The sequence below is a fragment of the Giraffa tippelskirchi genome, chromosome 2 (genome assembly GCF_054371585.1).
Source record: "Giraffa tippelskirchi isolate mGirTip1 chromosome 2, T2T-mGirTip1v1.2.pri, whole genome shotgun sequence".
NCBI classification, from domain to species: Eukaryota; Metazoa; Chordata; class Mammalia; order Artiodactyla; family Giraffidae; genus Giraffa; species Giraffa tippelskirchi.
In genome coordinates this window covers 188,141,002-188,165,775 of record NC_137276.1, presented here as the reverse complement: position 1 = coordinate 188,165,775, position 24,774 = coordinate 188,141,002, and the positions used below count along the sequence as shown (strand labels likewise).

Genomic DNA, 24,774 nt, shown 5'->3' with positions numbered 1-24,774 from the left:
ATGAGTTTAGGGGCCAGAAAGACTTGGGTTCACAGCTGCACTAATGTGTAACCTCAAGGTAAGTAACTTAACCTCTCTGAGCCTCATATATAAAAATGAGCATAATGGAATTTGTGAGGATACTATTAAATACAGTAATTATAACCTCCTAAGTGTATAAAAGTATCTGTGAGTTTCTTAAGAGGCTTAAATGAAATGATGCATGTAAATTTAAAGTACCAAGCACATAGTAAGTCATTATAAATATTCTCTAATATTATATTTACATCCCTAAAGAATTTTTTTAAAAGGTGCTTCTATTCTTGGGGAATTTGAGAAACCCTACCACAGAACTCTCAAGGCAGAACTATGTCCACAAACTTGTGTTTGTAAAGGTGATAAGAAGGGCATCTGTGGTTTACAGGCAAAACTGTCAGAGATGAGGAAGCTCCACCCTTCGGGATCCAGCCTGAGGCTAACCTCCAGGTCGGGTTAGGGCAGACACATCTTTCTGTCATCTCCCTGCCTTTTCTTCCGTTGCTCCTCTCTATAATGGTTTTCCCCTATTTTTACCCGTAACACAGAGCTGAATTATAATTTTCACTATTTGGTAAACTTAACAAAAGCTCATAAACCTCAAGCAACCACTTTTTATATAGAAAGGCCACCCGGTAGCTCTTTGCTGGTTTGAAATGTTTTGTTAGCTGATTTGACCCCTAGTGTCATTTTGAAATATCTAGGCCCCATTCAGGTTGGATTTCAGTCAGAAGAAAGGAAAGAGGGGGGTTAGGAAAAAAGAGTAAGGGCAGTGGAATGGGGAAAGGGTGATCAAACCCACCAGTTCTTCAAGGACTGCAGGATTGTGGAAAGGATTTCTGGATACCTGCCACGTGCAGGCATTCTGCTGCCTGGGAATACAGCTGAGAAACAAAGGGCAGAGCTGCGGGGATACTGCAAGGATGAAATAAGCCTAAATCTGACAGAAGAGAGTGGAGCAGGTATCAGGCAGGGGTCATTAACCAGCTGCACAGTAGGTCCTTAAGGACATTTCTTTTATCTCGCATTTCTGTAGGGGGACACACACATTTCAGATCTGGGTTGCTCTCTAATACTGAAGTGTTGCTACGAGTATCTTGCACCCTCCCCCTGGATACTAAGGAATTTGAAGTGCAAAGTAATAAAAATAATGCAGTGATGTGAAAAGAATTGCTCTCTTTATAGACTAGTGGAGTTCCATGCTCTTTGCTGTTGCAAACCCGAGCAATCAACTCAATTTCTTCTTTCTTTAATGAGGAAGCAATTGTTCTGCTGCTGCTCAGACCTACAGTAAAACTAAAAAAAAAAAAAAAAAAGCCTGATGCTCTGGCAGCTTATTTTATTCCTTTCTATAAAGCCAATGAGAAGAGATACTGAAAAGTTAATACAGACTGCAGAGACTAGAATTTCACAAAAACCTGATGAATAAGGTCATAATGGTCATTCCACATGCCTGCTTTGTTCTATCAGATTTACAGTTTACAAGAAGTTGCTGCCTCTATTCCAGTTTATTTTTAATGCCAAGATTTAAGTCATATAACAGCCCCAAACTATCTTTGCTGTCAGCTACAGGAAACTTTGGTAGGTTTTAATCTTGGAGGAAGAACTATTCTCCAGGATCCTCCCAAGCCACAGACGACAGCAGAAGTGCTTGAGCCAGTTAAGTAAACTTGATTTATCTTAATTACCAGACAGAGTGCATTTTCCATAGGAAATTGTTGGACCACATGTATGTCTGGCACACACAGAGAATTCTTCAGTTTCTTAGCCAAGCAGGGAGAGACATGGGCTTATACAAAGAGAAGACTGAGATACAAGGGCTCTGTAAGTGGACAGTGATTGTGTGTAAATCCACATTCCCCAACTAGCTCATCAGGAAGAACCCGGCCCATCAATGGGTTACCAAAAATGTGTGCTGAAAATAACTTGTCTGAAAAGAAATTGCAGACCACAGACATAGATTCAAAGCAAAAATGGTTTATCAGGACAAACCTACTAACTGTAAGACAGACCCAGGTTTTGGTTTTATTTTCAGTTCCAGATTTCCCTTTTATTCTGTGATGGTTTCAGATAGCATTAAGATTATGTTATTTTAGATCTGGGAGAGACTTTAAGGTCAGTTAGCCCACAGTTCTTGTCCCTTTAAGCAGTGGTACAACACTTATTTTTTAAGTCACATACTTTATCATTTCTTCTGTTCATGGAACTAAACATAATCATAGTGGTCTTTGCAAACAAAGTAGTTGGCTACAGACAGGAAAGGCTCTTCTTAATACTTTTAGTTCAAGAAGAGGCACACAATGAAGTTTCATGGGGAAAAAAATAAGGGGAAAATAAGTATTGGAGAGTGGGCCAGATGGGTACTGTTTCAGTGGACACTAACATCTCTACATTGTCTTTGTATTTTAGGGGTGGAGGGTGAAAGAAGGGGATCCTCCAGAGAAAGAGCTGGAGTTGTGCCCTAGCTATTCACTTCTGTTAACAGATCCCGTCACTTGACTTAAACATTTCTGGCTCCCCACAAGCAGCCCCTCTGCCCTGTGTACATCTGTCATACCAGCTGCAAGCAGCCATCAGCAAGGCTGGGCCTGTCTTCACTGTGCTGCCTTGGGAACTGCACCAGGTTCCCCAAGGCAGCCGAGCAGCTCTACGTTCGAAAGACAGAAACACCTCACGCTGGGTGAGCCGCTGAACTCTACCAGTGGCAGGGTAGCTGCTGATGGATACAGTCGTAATGGCCATTCGGCATGCCTGCTTTGTTCTATCAGATTTACAGTTTATAAGACATTACCACCGCTATTCCACTTTAATGCCAGGATTGAGGTCTCTTACTGTGGGTTATTTTTCAAGCTTCTCCAGAGTAAATAACAACCTGGCTACATCATTGAAAACAGGCGGGAGAAGGTAGCATCATTGACTTACCTTTTTGGTTCTAGAATAGTGTGTGAACATTTAGAATTTTTAACCTCAAAGGCTCTGTAGATCTTTTTTCTCTGCCTTGATTATGCAGGTTAAATGTTCTAACACCAACCTTTACCCCACCCATGTCACTGTTTAACAATTAGGCGGTAATTATGACCTGTTTTTAGAGCTCCTGTTTTTTAGTCAGGATAAATGATGGAAAAGGTGACTCAAAATCAGTTCTTTACATGTGTCTCCTAGAATAGGAACAAAGCTCTAGATATTCTTTCAGAAGTTATTATCTTCCAGCTTTTCAAATAGGGAATTCCAGATGCTCGTGGAGGAATTTTAACAGCTATCATTCAGAGTTGCCTATGTGGAGAATTTACTGTATATTTTGACTCAAAATTTTCCCCAAGGGATGAAATGTGATTAAAGTCATTCTTTATAGCTAATAAAAACCACCTATTAACTGCATCCTGTACATACTTCCTCTTTCTTTTACAGGGAGCCTCTTATTTGCATTAATCTTGGGTCATGACTGGGGCAGAGAAGATACAGTGATAAGGAACCTTGCCTTTACAATGTAAGACAGTATGAAAAAAGTTTGTAACAAAAGAGCCAACAAGCCCAAGTTGGGGAGCTTGCAATTTTTGTTATGCCTGCTGTAGCCTCACTATCAGTAGTAACTTTGAGGGCTACTTGTATTTTACCTAAGTTGTGCACATGGAGGTCGCAGGGGTCCTCCTTAGAAAGCATATTGATGGTGGACAGGAGAGACAAGCAAGACACACACAACAGTGGGACAAAGGTGAGTGGTTGTATCTGAGTCTAAGGCAAACTCCAAGAACAAGCAGCACGAGTCCTACAACAATTATAACTGGAAACTGGACATGAACTTCATGACTTGACAGGTCCTGTGATTCCAGAGTGAAATCCAGTTCAGCCCTAAAGCACTTTTCTCTTATGTCCCCATTTGACCAATTCAATCAGATGTCACAATGGTACTCACGCAAGAAATTAACAAAAAGTTCTTTTAATTAGATGTGTTCTACCAACTACTCATTACAAGTAGCTTTAGTATCAAAATTGATTATTGTAAGTAAAGAAAAGTCAGAATGCAAGCTAAAATGAAAGAGCAAGTTATTCCCCAGTTACCATGCTTCAAGGTGTCCCCATCACTTGACCACATTCCCTGATCTGACATAGAAAAGTGAAGATGTTAAGTCACTCAGTCATGTGCAACTCTTTGCGATCTCATGGACTGTAGCCTGCCAGGCTCCTCTGGCCATGGAATTCTCCAGGCAAGAATACTGGAATGAGTTGCCATTCCCTTCTCCAGAGGATCTTCCAGATCCAGGGATTGAACCTGGATCTCCCACATTCCAGGCAGATTCTTTACCATCTGAGCCAAGATCTGGCATGGAAGGCTCCCCTAACTTGGCTTCTGCTTCTCTTTGCTTATACTTCTCTCCACTTTTTGCCCCTCACAGTGGTGAAAACAGCCTGTTTTTCACTACGCACAACCACACCATTTCCGGCCACTGTGCCGACACGCGCTATTCTCTCTGACCTTCTTTCTCTTACCATAGTCACTTGACTGGCTTCTGCCTACTCATCACCCCTCCACCTAGGTGTCACCTTCTCCAAGAAGTTTTGTCTTTCCTTTAATTCCCCAGACTTTGTGACATGCCACCCACTTTGGGCTCCCACCACCTCTAGTGCAGACTTCTACCTGGACTCTCACCACTCTGTGTACAATAATTGGTCACTAGCGATCTGCCCCACTAGCCCGGAACTCCTCAAAGGCAGGCCGGATGTTTACTCTTGTTTGTAGGCACAATTCCAAGCACAGGGCTGACCACATCAGTGGCACCAGGTAAATGTTAGCTGAATGCAGACGCAAACCTTTTACAAACAAGTTATGTTCCAAATGTCCCTGGCATAACTGTGTTCTACCTCTGATCATGAGCTAATAGGTGCGCTGTGAAACCTGAGAATAGCCTGATTCAGAAACAGAACACAATGAACACTTAGAAATTGGATGCCCAAGTCCACCTATTAAAGAGTCCAAATTAAATGACCTTTACTCTTTTCCTTAAAATGCATTATGGTAAATATAGGCCTTCTCCCTGTTAATCTGGCTAAGGAAGCAGAACCAAGATCATCAAATGGGCTTTTACTGAGATACATGCTAATTTTGGCCAACCTAATCTCTTTAAGAAAATTAACATTTGCACAATTTTCCATATTATGAATCAAAATAGTGAACTTTAAGGGAAAAAACCCCACACTTGTGGAAAGAAGTTACTCTTGCAGTATAGGACTATAGTTTATATACAGCAGAACATCGCTAATGAATTAGATGCTTCCTTTTCCCCTGAAAAGATCAGGAGTCTCCCTGCTGTCAGAGCCAAACAGGCTCTTCTGGTGTCACACTAACACCCAATTCAATTCAGTCAGATGACAATGAGAGATACGAGAAATAAAATAGGACCAAAAAAAAAAATCTCTGATGCTGAAGTTTCAGGTTTCACCTTCACTGATCTTTTTCAACATGGAGGATCTTCATCAGGTTATGAAATATTCATTCCTGAAAAACTCCTCAATCTGAAAAATTCACCTGTGTTTGCCTGGTGTACTATAACTTAAGATGTCATGATTTCTTTTTTGTTGTTGTTTTATATGGAAAGCAGGGACAGTTTATCAAATGGTGTTTTGGAGTTTGAGGGAAGAAGTTGATTTTCCACAGAGGGAAATTTAGTCCAGAAGTGAATTTAGCACTTTGCCTTTATTAAGGCAGTATTTGGCTATAACCATTTGAGAGTCTGCTTGAGTAATACATTTGATGATTTGGCCATGTAAAACAAACACAAAACCAAAACCCCCTCCCCTACTACATTTTTAGAAATGTCTAAGGCTCTTAATTTTCTTGCAACAATAGAATAAACTGATAAATTATTACATATTTTAGATTTAAAAAGGAATCACAAAACTATACAGCAAGATAAACAACCTGGTATCAATGTGTAATAAGGGATGCCAAGAAAAGTTATTATTGGACAATTAACATGTCCATTTAAACAAAATCTATTCTCAGTGGTCTATAATAAAAAGACCCCAAAGCAAAGGAATGCTGTGTCTGGGACTAGTCTGTAACTATTTTAAGCATTAACTCTTACAAATGTTTATCTACATTTGTCACGTGGCTTTTGCTTCCCTGCCCTCCTCTTCCAGTACGCCAGCCAACTTTCTGTGCTTAAAATCATTTATACCATCCACACTCCAGTTTTCTTTGGTCTGTAGACTTTTCCTCCTCTAAACTTTGGTGTTTAATATCAATGTTTGATATTAATGGCCTTCTACCTCTCAGTGTCCCCAGCTCTAATGTTAACTTACAAGACCAACTTGTCAGTTCTTGTATCCCCACCAAATAGTTTGCATATTTGCAAACTATGACTCGAGGAGTCTCTAGTGCTGTGTACAAAAAGCCAAAGAATGAAATGCAAACTAGACCCTCCCTTCAGATGGAGAAGGATGATGTCATTTCACTCCTTTGTTATGATTTTTACACTCTCAGAATTCACCTGTAATAGCACTGGTGGCTTACCTTGTGTCTGGTTTTAGATTTTCTACTGTGGAGAAGGTTTGATTTGTTGTTTGAATGGACTTGTTCTTCCCACTGAATGACCCATTTTCTCTGGATATAACTTCATATTCTGAAAAGCAAAAAGGCCAACAGACACTTATCTTTATGCTCTGGCAAACTGAATGTTCTTGAAGCTAACAGCCTAAAAAGCCACTTTCATACAAGTGAGCAACTGAGATTGCAGGTCTGAGACCTATTGATCATACACGTTAGCAACTTCTAGGTGGAGATTATCAGTTGATGGTGAAGGTCCCAAAGCATTTGGGGAGTTGCTCATTGACCATTTTTGTTTTCTCTCTACCAGAGCAGGAAAGGCCGCCTGGTAACTGTGTAAAGTGATGACATTCCTGTAGTAGCACTGTATATGGGTAACCTATCATTTTGATATGTAAGTCAGATCATCTCCCATTGCTGGAAAATCCAGTGTAGTTTTGTAAGAAACATTCTATGAGGAGTGGTGCTTCAGCAGAAGCACATTTCCTGCTCATATGGCTTTATAACATAGCTGGGAAATGGTCACTGATGACATGGTACTGCTGCAAGTAAACAGTTAAAACCATAGCAGCAAATAACATTTAACCAAATAATGAACTATATTTTCCCAGAGTCAATTATTTTGAACTACAGAATTACAAGATTTTGGTATGTACTTCTTATGTAAGTTACGTAAGTCTTGTACATACTGCTTATATATGTCCCCTTGATAATTATCCTTGAATTAAAACAAAACAAAATGAAACTTTGCCCTTAAAGTCTGCATAGAGATCTGTATAAACTTACCTAAAGGATAGCTTTCTATGAACTTACAGTGCTAATCAAAAGAGAAAGACTTTCAGAAGAAGAGAATATGATTTACTAATTTGTTTTCCCTGCTGTCAGTTGGGATTTAGTTTAATACATGTGATGAGATCACGAAGAGGATTACAAAAATCAAACAAAAAACAACAAACAACCACAAAAGCCCACTCAAAAACAGTTCTGTCAATATGAAGAAATACACAAATGGTGGGCTTCAGGGAAAGTGGGAAGGTTGTGAGTTACTGGGACTTAAGCTGTTAGCGCTGAGACCAAAGGTAGGAGATAATACTGGAAATAAAGCTGAAATTATAGAATAACTCCTGGAGACTTATAATCACCACTTTTAATTTAACGGTAAATTAAAAACATCCAAGATGGAGGGCCACCTTTTCAGAATAATTTCCTATAACCATCCTTTTGAAAATTTTAAATTAGACTAGAAGGCAATGGCCATTGTATCTGGACACATGAATGCAGCTTTTAAAAGACTAGTGGCTTGAAGATTTCTGATTACAGTTTTGATTTCTGTGCTTGTGATGGGTCTGTTAAGATCTTCTATTTCTTCCTGGTTCAGTTTTGGAAACAACCTGCCTGACTTCAGGCTCTGCTACAAAGCCACAGTCATCAAGACAGTATGGTACTGGCACAAAGATAGAAATATAGATCAATGGAACAAAATAGAAAGCCCAGAGATAAATCCATGCACCTATGGACACCTGATCTTTGACAAAGGAGGCAAGAATATACAATGGAGAAAAGACAATCTCTTTAACAAGTGGTGCTGGGAAAACTGGTCAACCACTTGTAAAAGAATGAAACTAGAACACTTCCTAACACCATACACAAAAATAAACTCAAAATGGATTAAAGATCTAAATGTAAGACCAGAAACTATAAAACTCCTAGAGGAAAACATAGGCAAAACACTCTCCAACATAAATCACAGCAGGATCCTCTATGACCCACCTCTCAGAATATTGGAAATAAAAGCAAAAATAAACAAATGGGACATAATTAAAATTAAAAGCTTTTGCACAACAAAGGAAACCATAAGCAAGGTGAAAAGACAGCCTTCAGAATGGGAGAAAATAATAGCAAACGAAGCAACAGACAATTAATCTCAAAAATATACAAGCAACTCCTGCAGCTGAATTCCAGAAAAATAAATGACCCAATCAAAAAATGGGCCAAAGAACTAAACAGACATTTTTCCAAAGAAGACATACAGATGGCTAACAAACACATGGAAAGATGCTCAACATCACTCATTATTAGAGAAATGCAAATCAAAACCACAATGAGGTACCATTTCACGCCAATCAGAATGGCTGCTATCCAAAAGTCTACAAGCAATAAATGCTGGAGAGGGTGTGGAGAAAAGGGAACCCTCTTACACTGTTGGTGGGAATGCAAACTAGTACAGCCACTATGGAGAACAGTGTGGAGATTCCTTAAAAAACTGGCAATAGAACTGCCATATGACCCAGCAATCCCACTGCTGGTCATACACACCGAGGAAACCAGAATTGAAAGAGACGCGTGTACCCCAATGTTCATCGCAGCACTGTTTATAATAGCCAGGACATGGAAGCAACCTAGATGTCCATCAGCAGATGAATGGATAAGGGAGCTGTGGTACATATACACAATGGAATATTACTCAGCCATTAAGAAAAATACATTTGAATCGGTTCTATTGAGATGGATGAAACTGGAGCCCATTATACAGAGTGAAGTAAGCCAGAAAGAAAAACACCAATACAGTATACTAACGCATATATATGGAATTTGAAAGATGGTGACGATAACCCTATATGTGAGATAGAATAAGAGACACAGATGCATAAACAGTCTTATGGACTCTGAGGGAGAAGGTGAGGGTGGGACGTTCTGAGAGAATAGCATTGAAACATATATATTATCATATGTGAAACAGAACACCATTTCAGGTTCGATGCATGAGACAAATGCTCAGGGCTGGGGCAGTGGGATGACCCAGAGGGATGGGATGGGGAGGGAGGTGGGAGGGGGTTTCACGATGGGGAACATGTGTAAACCCATGGCTGATTCATGTCAATGTATGGCAAAAACCACTACAATATTGTAAATTAATTAGCCCCCAACTAAAATTAATAAATTTATTAAAAAAAAATAAAACAAAAGATTAATGGCTGATATTTAGTATGTCTTCCTCAGACTCTCTGCTCCCAATCTATGTCTCAGTTGACTTTCTATTCTAACAGAGCATGGAAAGAGAGGGAGAGGGAGCATCCTGAATTCAGATATTCAAATTATACTTTTCCCTCAGCCATAAAGGGGCATTTACTAGAAAAAGAAGGGAGTAATTAGAATGGAAGTAAAACAGATTAAAAAAAAAAAAAGGAAACTGCATGACTTACTGGAAAGAAACAGACCAAGCCACTTGCCTGTATCTCAGTCTCAGTTTTCCCATCTGTAAAATGTCCATAGTGTCTCTTCATAGTGTTGCTCATAGGGATTAAAGTAGGAACATATGAAAAGTGCTTAATAGTATTTTGCTCAACAGGTGGTACCTATTATTATTATGTCTTTTATTATTCTTTATTATCCCTGAGTTGTATCTTAAAACTTGAAAATTTGAAAGATTCCAGTTTGAAAGATTCAAGTGCTGATAAGTCATTGAAAGAGCAGTTTATATGACATTCCAGTTGGTTTATCCACGAAAGCAGTCACCTTCAAAAAACATCTTTGTTTGGGTCATTCCTAATGTTTAAATGTTAATTTAATATGACTTTAGTCCTTAAACTTTGGAGTTTTCAAAATGGATCTAGAAGTTCCCTTCATAATTAAAAAGATATTTAGAATTTTTTTCAGAATTCTTGTTTTAGAATTCTCAGAATTCTTGTTTTAGAATGTATGTATCTTTCCTTTTTAATTTTTTAAAGTGATAATAGCTTTTTCATAAATGCACCAACATTCTAAAACTCTACCACCACCAAAAAAAAAGTGTGTGTCCATATTTCTTATTTTAAGATAGGGGATTTAAAAAATAGTTTCTGTAAGAGTAAGGATATAAGAAAATCTACGAAGAACTGACACTGAATACATGGTCTCTTTCACCCCCCTCAGAGGGTTTTAACCCCCTTATGAGATAATTCACTTAGAAGATAATCGTTTATTATGAATATAGGGAACATCATAGTCTGGTCAGTGCAGCATGAAAATAATAATGGTGATACTATTGCTCCCAGTCCTACTGTTGCTGCTGCCGACAAATGTTAATTTAACAGCTTCTAATTTATGCTGCATGAATTCTCTGTTAAGTTTTACACTCACAACAAATTGATAACAATGAGAATTATTATTATTACAAATAAAAAACTAGAAGTTCAAAGAGGCTAATTATAGATTCAAGTTGCATTATCTGGAACACACCTGGTCTGGGATTTAAATCTATGTCCGCATGCTCTTGACATATCACAAAATGACAACTTATAACTAACTTAACTTTAAGTTGTCCAAGGATCTAGGCTATGGCCAATCTCTATGGTGTACCTATTTCTACTTTAGTGTAGAAGGGTCATGGAGAAGCATCAGAATTTGGATGTATTTACTAGAGGTGAATACATGCCTATCAGAAGAAAGATTACTGACAGAAGTCAACTAGGGAAATGAAGAATATGGTCCCTCTCTTTTGCTATCTTTCTTAATCCTTTCCTGGAAAACCATTTCTAATGATAGAATTAGAGAGAATTAATCCCTGTATTATCTGAGCTACTGGTTTATAAAAGATTATATTTGAAATCAAGTGGTATTTAATGGAAAAAAATAGATCATCAGGGCATATGGTTCAATGTTTAAACATAAACTAAGTAAATAATGACTAAATACTGACTTATTTCTATGTATAAAATATTATTATTATAGATGTGATCCTTTTCCATGAAAATTGTTATCATAAGTCCAGTATCTAGTGAAAGATCTCAACATCTCATTAACATTTAATAATATTAATAATAATGTTAAACTAATTGGTTAGATAAAGTATATCCTATTTATGATACTTTGAGATTACAGATTTATATCATTTTAAAAAGCTACATGATAAAAGGAAAATACAGAAAAGAAAATCCTGCTGTTTTCAAAAGCTAAATCATACCCAAGTGAATGTGTATTAGATTATTAGACATATTAGATTAACCAATACCAATTTGATGTTCTATATCTTTAAGGGAAGTGAAATTTTTATAAATCATTTGGTCTTGTGAGAACTGAGTCTCAGACTATTACAGGAACTCCTTATTAGGACTGCACATGGATTGAGAATTTTAAACCTTTTAATACATGTAGATAATCAATGCTTGATTTTTAGATATTGAGATGATAGTACCTACTGGCATAATCCCAAGTAAAGAAGACTAGTCAAAACTGCATGAGAAAGGAAATTCACAAAATATGTTTTATTTTTTTAAAAAAAGGCCAGTTAAGCAAAGATAAGCTGCTGAGTTTGAGCAAACTCCGGGAGACGTGAAGGACAGGGAAGCCTGGTGTGCTGTAGACCACGGGGTTGTAAAGAGCTGGACATGACTTAGTGACCGAACAACAACAAGCTGCTTACACTGGAAGCTGCCCAGATTAAGTGGTTTTGTCTGAGGAGAAATAGCTGCTGTTTTCTCCTTTATTCAAAGGAAACTTTTTGGCAGCTTCTGAATCACCCTACTCCTCACATTACCCTGTGTACTGCTCTCTACTCCCCCCAACAGCCCCTCAGGGGGCCCCTCTGTTCCATCTGCCCACCTTGGGCCTGTGGCAGCAGGACATGCAAGTACTCACACTATTTGCTTCATCCTCTAGCTGACTTGGGTGGTTAGTCATCCCACCCTCCCCCTCTTCTCTCTAGTCTGACTCTCTTGTTCACTATGGAAAATTAAAATCCCACATAACAAATTCAAAGAGTGACTCAGAGTTTCTTTTTTTTTTTTTTTTTATAAATTTATTTATTTTAGTTGGGGGCTAATTACTTTACAATATTGTAATAGTTTTTGCCATACATTGACATGAATCAGCCATGGGTTTACATGTGTTCCCCTTCCTGGACCCCCCACCCACCTCCCTCCCCATCCCATCCCTCTGGGTCATCCCATTGCCCCGGCCCTGAGCCCTTGTCTCATGCATTGAACATGGAATGGTGTTCTGTTTCACATATGATAATATACATGTTTCAATGCTATTCTCCCAGAACGTCCCACCCTCACCTTCTCCCTCAGAGTCCATAAAATTGTTCTTTGCATCTGTGTCTCTTATTCTGTCTCGCATATAGGGTTATCGTTACCATCTTTCAAATTCCATATATATGCATTAGTATACTGTATTGTTGTTTTTCTTTCTGGCTTACTTCACTCTGTATAATGGGCTCCAGTTTCATCCATCTCAGTAGAACTGATTCAAATGTATTTTTTTTTAATGGCTGAGTTTCTTATTTTTCATTATCATTTTCATGAGGAGTAGCAGAATCAAAATTCCCTGAGATGAGCAGAAAATTGACCAGGAATAGAATTTTTAAAAACCATACCTGTGGCTGATTCATGCTGATATATGGCAGAAATCAACACAACATTGTAAAGTCATTATCTTCCAATTAAAAATAAATTTAAAGAAAAAGAATTCTCATAAAATGACTGAAATAATGATTAGCCTGCTTCAAAGTTCCAGGTCAATCTAGAAATTGGGATGTTGAAAGGAAAATTGGTTTAAATACTATTAGCAGTGGCAACTTCTCATATGTTATTTGTAATTTTCTGGTAATGGAAAGACTAGATATACCTTCACATTGAGAAAAAGTTCTGAGAGGAGAAAGAAGATACATGACTTAAAGAGATCTGCTAGGTTAACAGAGAGACCATAACCAGGACAAAGATCATCTTCCCCATCTTATGACACTTTTGAAAATCATCTGCCACAGAGACAGCAGAACTCTGCAGGGACTTGCTGTTTCTGAGATACATTACCCAGAGTCACAGTCTGACTTAAGGTACCACATTCCCAAAGCATCATCTTATCAATGTTTCCCACCGTAGCAACAGTCCGCATGCCATGCTCTTACCAGTGACAGTGTCATTGAGTGGCTTATCCCAGTCCAAGATGACAAAGGAGGGACACCCTTCCACAGTGACCACAGTGAGGTTGGTAGGTGGGTTTTGTGGTGGGCTGGTGGCATTCCCTTCTGTGGCCTCCTCTTTGGGGAATCTCTTGACAGAGTCAGTGATGGAGCAGGGGCTGTTGTCAGGCTTTTGGATATACCGCACATGAGGACCTAAGAGAGAGAGGACATTAAACATTTTGGTTTTTTGAGCTTGTAAAAAAGGTGGAGGAGAACTCATAAGTAAAACAATCTGTTTGAGGATATTTGATCTAATACTATAAGCAGATGGATGAAAGCAATGATGTGGATGGTTTGAATTTGTGAAAATCCAGAATCCTATCTTTGGGATACATGATAAGGATGATATTATTGATTTAATCTTCTAAATAGGTTTAGCTTATATTAATATCCAAAAGTAATTTGGTTTAAACTGCATAATTTATGAGGTATAGGAAAGAGTACTCAAAAGGATCTTGGTTCAGTAGTGGGGAATGATTTACCTTACATTAAAATATAGTTATGGTCCTACCAATAAACCTTAAAAGCCAGGCTCAGAAAGATCAAGTGGTTTTAAGTTATTTAATTGCACCCCAGAATAAAATCCAACAATATTTTAGGAATAACAAACATATACAGCACCCAACTGGATAAATTCCTTATAGGAACATATTACCAATAATGAGAAAAATAAATCATTTGGAGTCAAACTGGAATTTGCATAGATGTTAGAATCATCAAACAAGGACAATAAAACAGTTATTATCACTATAATTCACATGGTCAAAAAGTTAAGAAATGGAAGATATAAAAAAAGACCCAAATTAAATTTCTAGAGATCTTCAAATAGAGCAGAGAAGAAAAGACACGTTAGGACAACAAAAAAGGATCGTGGCAGATTTCTCATTGTAAAGAAAGCAAGTGAGAGGGCAACAGAGAGATGCTCTTATATATTAAGGAACAAAAACCAAAACAAAAGAAAAAAACTTATCATCTAGAATTCTATAACTAGTGAAAACATCTTAAAAATAAACAAGCGAAATATTTTTTAGACATACAAAAGCTGAAAGAATTCATGACTAGCACACCCAACCTAGAACGAAGATTCACAGAAGTCCTCTAGGCAGAAGGAAAATGATGCCAGATGGAAATATGGCTACACACAAAGGAATGATGAGCACTGGAAATGGTAACTATATAGGTAAATATACATAATATTTATCTTATTATTTAATTCTCTCTAAAAGTTTATTGTTTAAACAAAAATAATCACAATTTAGTGTGATCTATATAACATGCAAAAGTAAAGTAATAGCCCAACAGCCAGGAAAGAAAAGCTGCTATACTAATATGAAGTTCTTATACTTCACATTCAACTGTTTATGAAGTTGTGGAATATCACTTGAAGGTAGACTGTGAAGTTAAGGACACATTCTATGAACCCCAAATTATTCACTAAAATAACAAAACAAAGTTATAGCTAAGAGGACAACAAAAAAGATAAAATGGAATCATAAAAATATGCAGTCCAAAAGAAGGCTGAAAAAGAAGGAAAGAGGGAAAAAAGAATAGATGGAACAAATAAAAAACAATAACAAGATGATAATAGATTTAAACCTAACCATATCATCAAAGAATATTACCATAAACAAAAAAGGTCACTTTATAATGATAAAGAATCAATTCATTAGTTTATTACAATCCTAAGTAATTGAGGTCTATACCTGAATACAGACCTTTAGTATACCTGGAGAAAAAAAATAAAATAAATAAATGACAGAAGAAGAAAGTAGAAATAAATCTACAATTAGAGCTAGAGATGTTGGTATTCTCTCATTAACTGATAGAACAAGTTGATAGAAAATCACAAAGGATATAAAAGAATTGTACAATATAACCAAACAAACTGACTTAATTGACATTTTTATAGAACCCTTGTTATGGACTGAATTATGTTTTCCTAAAATTCCTATATTGAAGATTTAACTTCCAATATGAGAAATCAAACCTGATAATACCTTGAAATAAGGCTTCTAGCCTTCAGAACTGTGAAAGAATAAATTGAGGTTGCTTAAGCCAAAGTCTATAGTATTTTGTTTTGGCAGCCCTAGCAAACTAATACAATATTCCACTTAAGACTAGGAAGATACACATTCTTTTTAAGTATACACAAAACATACACAACAAGATATACTATATTCTGGGCCATAAAAAAGTCTCAATAAATTTAAAATGACTCAGGAAATACAGAGTATATCACAACAATGGAGTTATTAATAAAAATCAGTAACAGAATGATCTCTTGAAAATCTTGAAATATTTGGAAATTAAGTAACCTACTTCTATAGGCCAAAGAAGAAAGCAAAAGGCAATTTAAAAGTATTTTGAATAGGGTAAAACTGAATACACAGTATATCAAACATTTTTAGATGCTGCTTAAATAATACCTAGGGAAAATGCTGTAGTACTGAATTTCATATTTAAAAAGAAGAGAGGTCTCAAATCATCTTGAACCTTAAGAAATTAGAAGAACAAATTAAACTCAAAATAAGCAGAAAAAGGAAATAATAAAGATCAAAGTAAAAATAAATGAAATGGAAAACAGAAAAATTATACCAAATAAATGAAACCCCAAATTGAACTTTTTAGAAGATCGAAAGAACTGATAAACCAACAGTGTGGCTGATTAGGCGAAAGAGAAAAAAGGCACATATTATCAATAACAGGAAAGAGAGAGGTGACATCATTACAGATTATTCAGATATCAAAACAAAAGAAAATGAAATAAATTTGACAACTTAGATGATACAGACCAATAACTTGAAAGACAAAAATTATGAAAGCTCACTATGGAAGAAAGTATACTGAATAGTCCTATAACTACTAAAGAAAAGAAAGTTAAGTCGCTCATTTGTGTCTGACTCCTTGCAACCCCATGGAATGTAGCCTACTAGGCTTCTCCATCCATGGAATTTTCCAGGCAAGAGTACTGGCATGGGTTGCCATTTCCTTCTCCAATTAAAATGAATTACAAGTAAAACACTTCTCACAAAGAGAATGTGAGGTTCAGATGACTTTATTGGTGAATACTGCCAAATATTTAGGGAAGAAGCAATACTAGTTCTAAACCCTTTCAGAAAACTGAAAAGTTCAGTATTATTTTGACACTAAAACTTGACTAGATTTTACAAGAAAAGAAAATAATAGCCCAATATCCCTCACTGAATACTATTCTATACAAAATTTTAGGGAATTAAATCAGTGATATATTAAAATGAGAATACACTATAACCAACGGGAATTTGTCCCTGGAATGCAAAGTTAGTCTACAATTCAAGAGCAATTACTTTATCATATTAACACACTAAAAAAAAAAAAAAAAAGAAAAACCTTATAATTATCTCAATAAAGCCAGAAAAATCATTAGACATAATCTAGCATTCATTTTTGATAACAATTTTCACTGGAGCAGGAATAGAAGAGAACTTTCTCAACCCAATAAGGACATCTATGAAAAAACCACAGGTAACAACATACTTAATGGTGAAAGACTAAATGGTTTTGCTATAAGATAAGGAATAAGAAAAAGATATCAATCCTCACTTTCAATTCAGTGTTTTTCTAGAGGTTCTAGCCAGGATAGAAAAGCAAGAAAAAAGGTACTCAAGCTGGAAAGGAAGAAGTAAAACCTTCCTCTTAGATGACATAGTTCTGTATATAGAAAACCCAGCATATCTACAAAAAAATCTACAGAGTTTTGCAAGATTGTAGAATATAAAATCACTGTACAAAAAAAATCAGTTGTTTTTCTATATATTAGCAATGAACAATAGGAAACTGAAACTTAAAATGCTACTTTTATGTTTTATTTAACTGAAACTAAAAATCATTGGTGAGAGAAATGAATAATACCTAAATAAATAGTGAGATATACCATGTTCATAAGTAGGAGGACAATAGTGTACAGCTGCTAATGCTTTCTAATTGACTTGCAGATTCAATGAAATTCTAATAAAAATATGAGCAGGCTATTTTTCTTTAGACATTGATAAATTCATCCTAAAATTTAGCTAGGAATACAAAAGGACCTAGAACCACCAAAACAACTTTAGAGAAATAAAAACAATGTTGGAGAACTAACCCAACTTGATTGCAGCACTTATCATAAAACCATAGTGATCCAGACACTGCAGTATTGATGGAAAGGTAGCTAAATAGATCAATGGAACAACTAGAGAACACCTAAATAGTTCCATGTATATCTGGACAATCGATTTTTGACAAAGGTACAAATTAAACTTCAGTGGAGGAACAATAATTTTTCAACAAATATGGTGGAACAATTTGATATCCTTAAGAAAATAAACTTGTATTCATATCTTGTATCATATACACAGTTTGACTCAAAATGGATCATAGACTTAAATGTAAAAGTAGAAACCTTCTACAAGGAAACTGAGGAGAAATTTCTAGAAGGAAACAGAGGAGCTCTTTGTGATCTCTGGTTAGTCAATGATTTCTTAAATGTAACACCAAAGATGCAATCTATAAAAAACCAAATCAATAAACCAAGCTTCATTAAAATTAAAGAAGAAGCCGCACAGGGAGAAAATGTTTGTGAAACATGCACCTGAAAAAGATCTTCAACCCAGAAAATATAAAGACTCTTCAAACTCAACAATAAGAAAATAAGCAACACAATAAAAATACAGAAAAAATGTTAAGAGACATATCAAAAAAGATATACATATGGCAAATAAGGACATGAAAAGATGTTCAGCATCCTTAGTCATTAGGGATATGCAAAATTAAAATCACAGATACTACTACATACTTTTTAAAAGAGTTTAAATTAAAAAGGCTGACCATACTAAATGTTGGAAAAGATGTGGAGGAATTGGACACATCATACACTGCTGACAGAAAGGCAAAATAGTACAACTGGTGTGAAAAACAGTTTGGCAGTTCCTTAAAATGTTAAATATACACTTACATATGATCTAGCCATTCCCCTTCTAGCAATTAGTCCAAAAAGAATGAAAGTATATGTCTACACAAAGACTTGTACATGAATGGTCATAGAATAGCATACTTTACTGGTAATGTAAAAATGCTGGAAACAACCCAAATGTCATAAAGTTTTAATAAATTATTATATATCTATGCAATAGAATACTCATAAGCAATAAAAAGGAATAGACTGTTGATACATATACCAACATGGATGCATCACCAAATAGTTATGGTAAGTAAAAGAAATCGGAAAGGAAGTTCATAATATATTATTTTCTATTATGTGAAATTCCAAAAATGTATACTAGTCTATAAAGATGATGCAGTTAAAGTGCTGCACATAATATGACAGCAAATCTGGAAAACTCAGCAGTGGCCACAGGACTGGAAAAGGTCAGTTTTCATTTCAATCGCAAAGAAAGGCAATGCTGAAGAATTTTCAGACTACCATACAACTGTGCTCATTTCACATGCTAGCTAGGTAATTCTCAAAATCCTTCAAACTAGATTTCAACAGTAGGTGAACCAAGAACTTCCAGATGTATAAGTTGGGTTTAGAAAAGGAAGAGGAACAAGTGATCAAATTGCCATCATCCATTGGATCACAGAAAAAGCAAGAAAATTCTAGAAAAATATCTACTTCTGCTTCATTGATCACCAAAACGTTTGACTGTGTGGATCACAACAAACTGTGGAGAATTCTTCGAGATGGGAATACCAAACCACCTTACCTGCCTCCTGAGAAATCTGTATGCAGGTCAAGAAGCAACAGTTAGAACTGGACATGGAACAATAGAATGGTTCAAAATTGGGAAAACAATACATCAAGGCCATATATTGTCCCTCTGTTATTTAACTCACATGCAGAGCACATTATGGGAAATGTCAGGCTGGATGAATCACAAGGTGGCATCAAGACTGCTGGAAGAAATATCAACAACCTCAGACATACAGATGATACCACTCTAATGGCAAAAAGCGAAGAGAAACTAAAGAACCTCTTGATGAAAGTGAAAGAGGAGAGTGAAAAAGCTGGCTTAAAACTCAACATTCAAAAAACTAAGATCATGACTTTGGGTACCCCACCACTTCGTGGCAAATGGATAGGGGAAAAGTGGAAACAGTGACAGATTTTCTTTTCTTGGGCTCCAAAATCACTGCAGACAGTGATTATAGCCATGAAATTAACAGATGCTTGCTTCTTAGAAGAAAAGTTATGACAAACCTAGACAGCATATTAAAAAGCAGAGACATTACTTTGCTGACAAAGGTCCATCTAGTTAAAGCTATGGTTTTTCCAATAATCATGTATGGATGTGAGAATTGGCTATAAAGAAGGCTGAGGGCCAAAGAACTGATGCTTTCAAATTACGGTGCTGGAGAAGAATTTTGAGAGTTCCTTGGACAGCAAGGAGATCAAACGAGTCAATCCTAAAGGAAATCAACCCTGAATATTCATTAGAAGGGCTGATGCTGAAGCTCTAATATTTTGGTCACCTGATGTGAAAAGCCAACTCACTGGAAAATACCCTGACGCTGGGAAAGATTGAGAGCAGGAGGAGAAGGGGACAACAGAGGATGAGACGGTTGGATGGCATCACTGACTCGATGGACATGAGTTTGAGCAAACTCCAAGAGACAGTGAAGGACAGGGAAGCCTGGCATGCTGTAGTCCATGGGGTCTCAAAGAGCTGGACATGACTTGGTGACTGAAAAACAACAGCAACAATCTATAATATAGTTACCTTGAGACTAGAGGTTAGGTGGGAGAAGTGAAGAGGAGGGATTGTAAAGGTACAAGATGAAACTTTTTGAGGTGTTGCATGTACTCATTATCTTGATTGTGATGATGGTTGCATGAATATATACATATATTAAAATTTATTAAATTTTATACTTCAGGAAAACAGATCACAGAAGGAAACACTGGTGTGTATCATATAATGTCTTTTACTTTGGTAGATTAGATTACTGTTCAAAAATATTCTCTGTATTCATGGAAAGAGTATATTTCCCCTATCTTTGATTTGAGCTTAGCTCTGTGACTTTCTTTTGCCATTGAATATTGGCAGGTATAACACAAGGAGGTTGAAATGTTGTTGTATATCTGGACTCCTTCTCTCTTTACTTTGTATTGTTAGGAGAATGGCTTCTCCTGGGTCACTGTTAGTCTTTCATCTTGGGTACCAAAATGAACAGATGTGGAGCAGACCTTAGCCTAAACCCATAAGAGACCCAGCTGTACCTGCTGCTAGAAATAGAATCACCCAGCTAAGCACATCCTAAATCAGCTGACCTCCATGTGACCTGTAGACACATGAGAAATAAATCCTTTTTAGGGTATGCTACTAGGCTTCCCCAATGGCTTAGTGGTAAAGAATCTGCCTGCTAATGTAGGGGACACGGATTCAAACCCTGATCCAGGAAGATACCACATGCCACGGGGCAACTAAGCTCATGCACCACAACTACTGAGCCTGTGCGCTAGAGCCCAGGAGCCACAACCACTGAAGCCTGTGTGCCTTTAGAGCCCATGCTCTGCAACAAGTGAAGCCACTGCAATGAGAAGCTCTTTCACTGCAACTAAAGAGTAGCCTCTGCTTGCTGCAACTAGAGAAAAGCTCGTGCAGCAAAGAATACCCAACACAGCCAAAAATAAATAAGTAAAAAAATAAACATTAAAAAAAGAATATGCCACTAAGATTTTGTAGTTACTACACAGCAACAGTTGACTAATATACCCACCAAAGATAGCTTTCTTAAAAGTAAGATTTGGAGCCGATCATACATACCTTTGAATCTGGGCTTCCCAAGAGGATCGGTTTCTCTTGTTGGACTTGAGCTAAAGTCAGTCATATTATCTGAGGATGGATGACACAATGAAAAATTAGTAAAGGCTATAAATATTTATAATGTCTCCTGGTTAATTGCTTGCAACTTTTATTTCCATATTATTATAATCCATATTATTCACATTTCAAGGCTTTTAACTGTATCCTGCTACAGGTGTTCTGCAGAGTAATAAATGATTTAAAGATTACAACCGGGCTTCCCTTGTAGGTCAGCTGGTAACGAATCTGCCTACAATGTAGGAGACCCAGGGTTCGATTCCAAGGTCAGGAAGATCTCCTGGAGAAGGAAATGGCAACCAACTCCAGTATTCTTGACTGGAGAATCCCATGGACAGATGAGCCTGGAAGGCTACAGTCCATGGGGTCGCAAGAGTCAGACACAACTTAGTGACCAAACCACCACCACCAAAGATTACAACCAAGTAGCTAATACACATTCATACATTAAGTTATGTGTGATTAGGAATGACATGTGATTTAGGAATAAGCACTGAGTAATATAGATCTTTTGAGGAAGACTTTATTAAAGATCTTGGTACTTCCTTCTATGTCTGCAAAGGAAAGGAGCACATTCCACAGTAAGTCACTAGAAATAAGTGTAATTTTAAATTAAAATGTCCCTATCAATCATAAAATTGAGTAAAATGTATTGATCCAGAGCTAGGACTCTTTTCTCCCTAATTTGAAATCCTCTGGTACTTTGTGGCTAAGCATCCTGCGGGACTTGACTGACATACTCACCAAAATCTTCTCCTGAGGCAGGAACTGTTGGTTGCTTTTTATCTGTCTCCATTCTCTCCAAGGGGGCTTCCGTAGGTTTGAGTGTTGCCCTCAAGGGTGGGGAAGTTACTCGGCCTGATGAAATTATTCCTATAATGCAGAGCCAAAGGAGTCAAGTTTTGTAGGGAGCCTTGCCGAGTTCCCCATTTACCTATTCAACAAATATTTATTAAGCACTTACCATGTGACTTGGCACTATATGCCAGGATTAGAGAGAAAATAAGACCTGGTGTCCTTGATTTATTGGGAGATACGTGTGAGCCAAATTATCCTGAAGCATTTACAAATATTGTGAAAGCATAAGACAAGGTCTCAGAGAGGACAAGTCTATGGGGAAAGATGATGGGTTCTAGGGGGAAGTTAGGAATGCTTTCCTAGAGGGTGTGCCAATAAAGAGGAAAAGTGTTCAGTAGGTAGGCATGAGAGCTGTATTCCAGGTGTAGTTTATAGGAAGAACACAGTCAGGGAAGCATAAAGTCATGTGGCACATTGAATTTGAAGGCATGAGAGCCAAGAGTGCCAGGACGCAATGAGAGCAGAGTAGGGGCCAGGCAGGGAAGGGCAGTTCATGGAGGGCCTTACATACCATAGATTTAGATATTATTTTTAGATGACAAGGGCCCATTAAAAATTTTTCACTAGGGAAGTAACATGATCAGATAAGGAGAGAGTGAACAGTTAGGCTGCAAGGCTGGTGGCAGACAGAGAAATCAAGAACTAAAGCAGTTGTGTAGGCAAGGACAGAGGAGAACTATGTAAGAAGCAGTGAGACTGGATGGAAGGGGTTTTACATGAAAGATGTCAAAAGGATGGAGTGGCCAGACTATAGATTAAATGATAGGCATGGGAGATGGCAGGGGGAAGAAGAAAAAGGTTTATAAGGTAATGACTGTGATTCTGGCCTAGTGGCCAGACCAGTGTTACTCTGAGATGCTGAATTCAACAATGTCTCCTCTGCTCTAAAAACACATGTAGGTCTCCCAAATAGGATCCATCCCAAGGTCTATGCAAATATGGGTAGAATAGAGTGGAGGCTAGTAGTAGTGTTAGTTGCTCAGTTGTGTCCAACTCTCTGTGACTCTATGGGCTGTAGCCCACCACTCCTCTGTCCAAGGGATTCTCCAGGCAAGAATATTGGAGTGGGCAGCCATTCCCTACTCCAGGGGATCTTCCTGACCCAGGGATTGAACCCAGGTCTCCTACATTGCAGGCAGATTCTCTACCATCTGAGCTACATTCTGTCATAGAGTGGAAGCTAGATTAGCTTTTATAGTCTTCATGGGAAAAGGGATTGTTCTCAGATGATAGAGAGTCAAAGAGTAAGGACTGATGTAAGGACTGTGGCTCAGCATGGAATCATGGATGATGGGCTCCTGGTCCTGGTGGGAGTGGGCCCCAGTGAGAGGATGAGTGAAAACCATGAGATGCTGCACTGCTGCCAGCAGCATCTTTTGAGCTTTTTTGAGTGGGTAGAGCCAGCAGGAAATGCTGGGATGGTATTTTCATCCTTGCAAGGAGAGCAGGACTGAGAGGCCTCAGTAGATCTGGAGATGGGGGACAGGTAGAGATGCCTTGTGGGAACCTAAGACTGTGCTAAGAAGCACATGTGTGAGAAGGCATGTTTTCAGAGAACTCCCAGAACACTGAATTTCTTGAATTCCATATGCACTTTCTGTGATGGTCATCAGGCCAGATGTGTACAACTGATCTCATTTGTGTTTGGCTCCTCAGTGTAGGGCTTCCATGGTGGCTCAGATTGTAAAGAATCTGCCTGCAATGTGGGAGACCTGGGTTCAGTTCCTGGGTCAGGAAGATCCCCTGGAGAAGGGAATGGCAACCCACTCCAGTATTCTTGCCTGGAGAATTCCATGGACAGAGGACCCTGGCCGGCTATAGTCCATGGGATTGCAAAGAGTAGGACACAAATGAGCAACTAACACCTTCACTTTCTTTCCTCAATGTAGACATTTCTTTTGAATTAGAGATGGAAAGCAAAGGGTGGAGAGGGCACCAGAGTTAATCTTGGAAGTGGGATGTGTTTATACCATCCCACAGGCTGGATGGGTTATACCAAAGCTACACTTATTGATGGGAGTGAACAAGGTTTTACATGGCAGGAATCAGGGCCATGGAGCTGCAGCTGAAGACACACAGCCTCGCAGGAGAGCTCTGTGGAGGGAGGTTGCTCTAGCTCTTCCATGGAGGACCCTGGAGCATCACTTTCAGTCTGAACTGAAAGCTATAGAAGCTCAAGTCTCAGCTGCCCCAGGTTACAATTAATGAAGAAAACCTGGTCTCCTCACTGGGACCATGTCCCTAGACCTTGACTCAGGCAGGCACTACCAGCATGGATGATAGGCTGATTCCTCCTTTAGCTGATGGGAAAAAAACCCAGAGGCCGCTGTCCCCTAGTACATCATGGAAGCTTCTCCATCACATCCCTTTCATCCTGTGAAAAGAGTGACACCCATGCCCATTCTCATAAATCCTTGTCAGTTTCATCTTCCACAGTTGTACTTAACAGTGTTATCCTGATTCCCACTACAGAATATTTAGGAGATAGACCTGAGGGAAGAGGGGGAAAAGATGGAGAACATGGTGTGATCTGCTGGCAGGTCCAGTGGAACAGCCTTTAAGAGGAGTGAGAT

At 37.9% G+C, this 24,774-nt stretch overlaps 1 protein-coding gene across 8 annotated transcripts in view; it reads right to left on the bottom strand.

Moving 5' to 3' along the window:
• ABI3BP (ABI family member 3 binding protein) overlaps positions 1 to 24,774 on the bottom strand; it is a 286,699-nt gene that overhangs the window by 19,921 nt on the left and 242,004 nt on the right. For all 8 annotated transcript variants that reach the window (XM_081572441.1, XM_081572442.1, XM_081572443.1 and 5 more), the window contains 4 exons: positions 22,088 to 22,216; positions 21,287 to 21,355; positions 13,446 to 13,655; positions 6,527 to 6,635 (listed from right to left, as the gene is read on the bottom strand). In XM_081572441.1, coding sequence (XP_081428567.1) covers positions 6,527 to 6,635; positions 13,446 to 13,655; positions 21,287 to 21,355; positions 22,088 to 22,216 — 517 coding nt within the window. The remainder of the gene's footprint in view (positions 1 to 6,526; positions 6,636 to 13,445; positions 13,656 to 21,286; positions 21,356 to 22,087; positions 22,217 to 24,774) is intronic.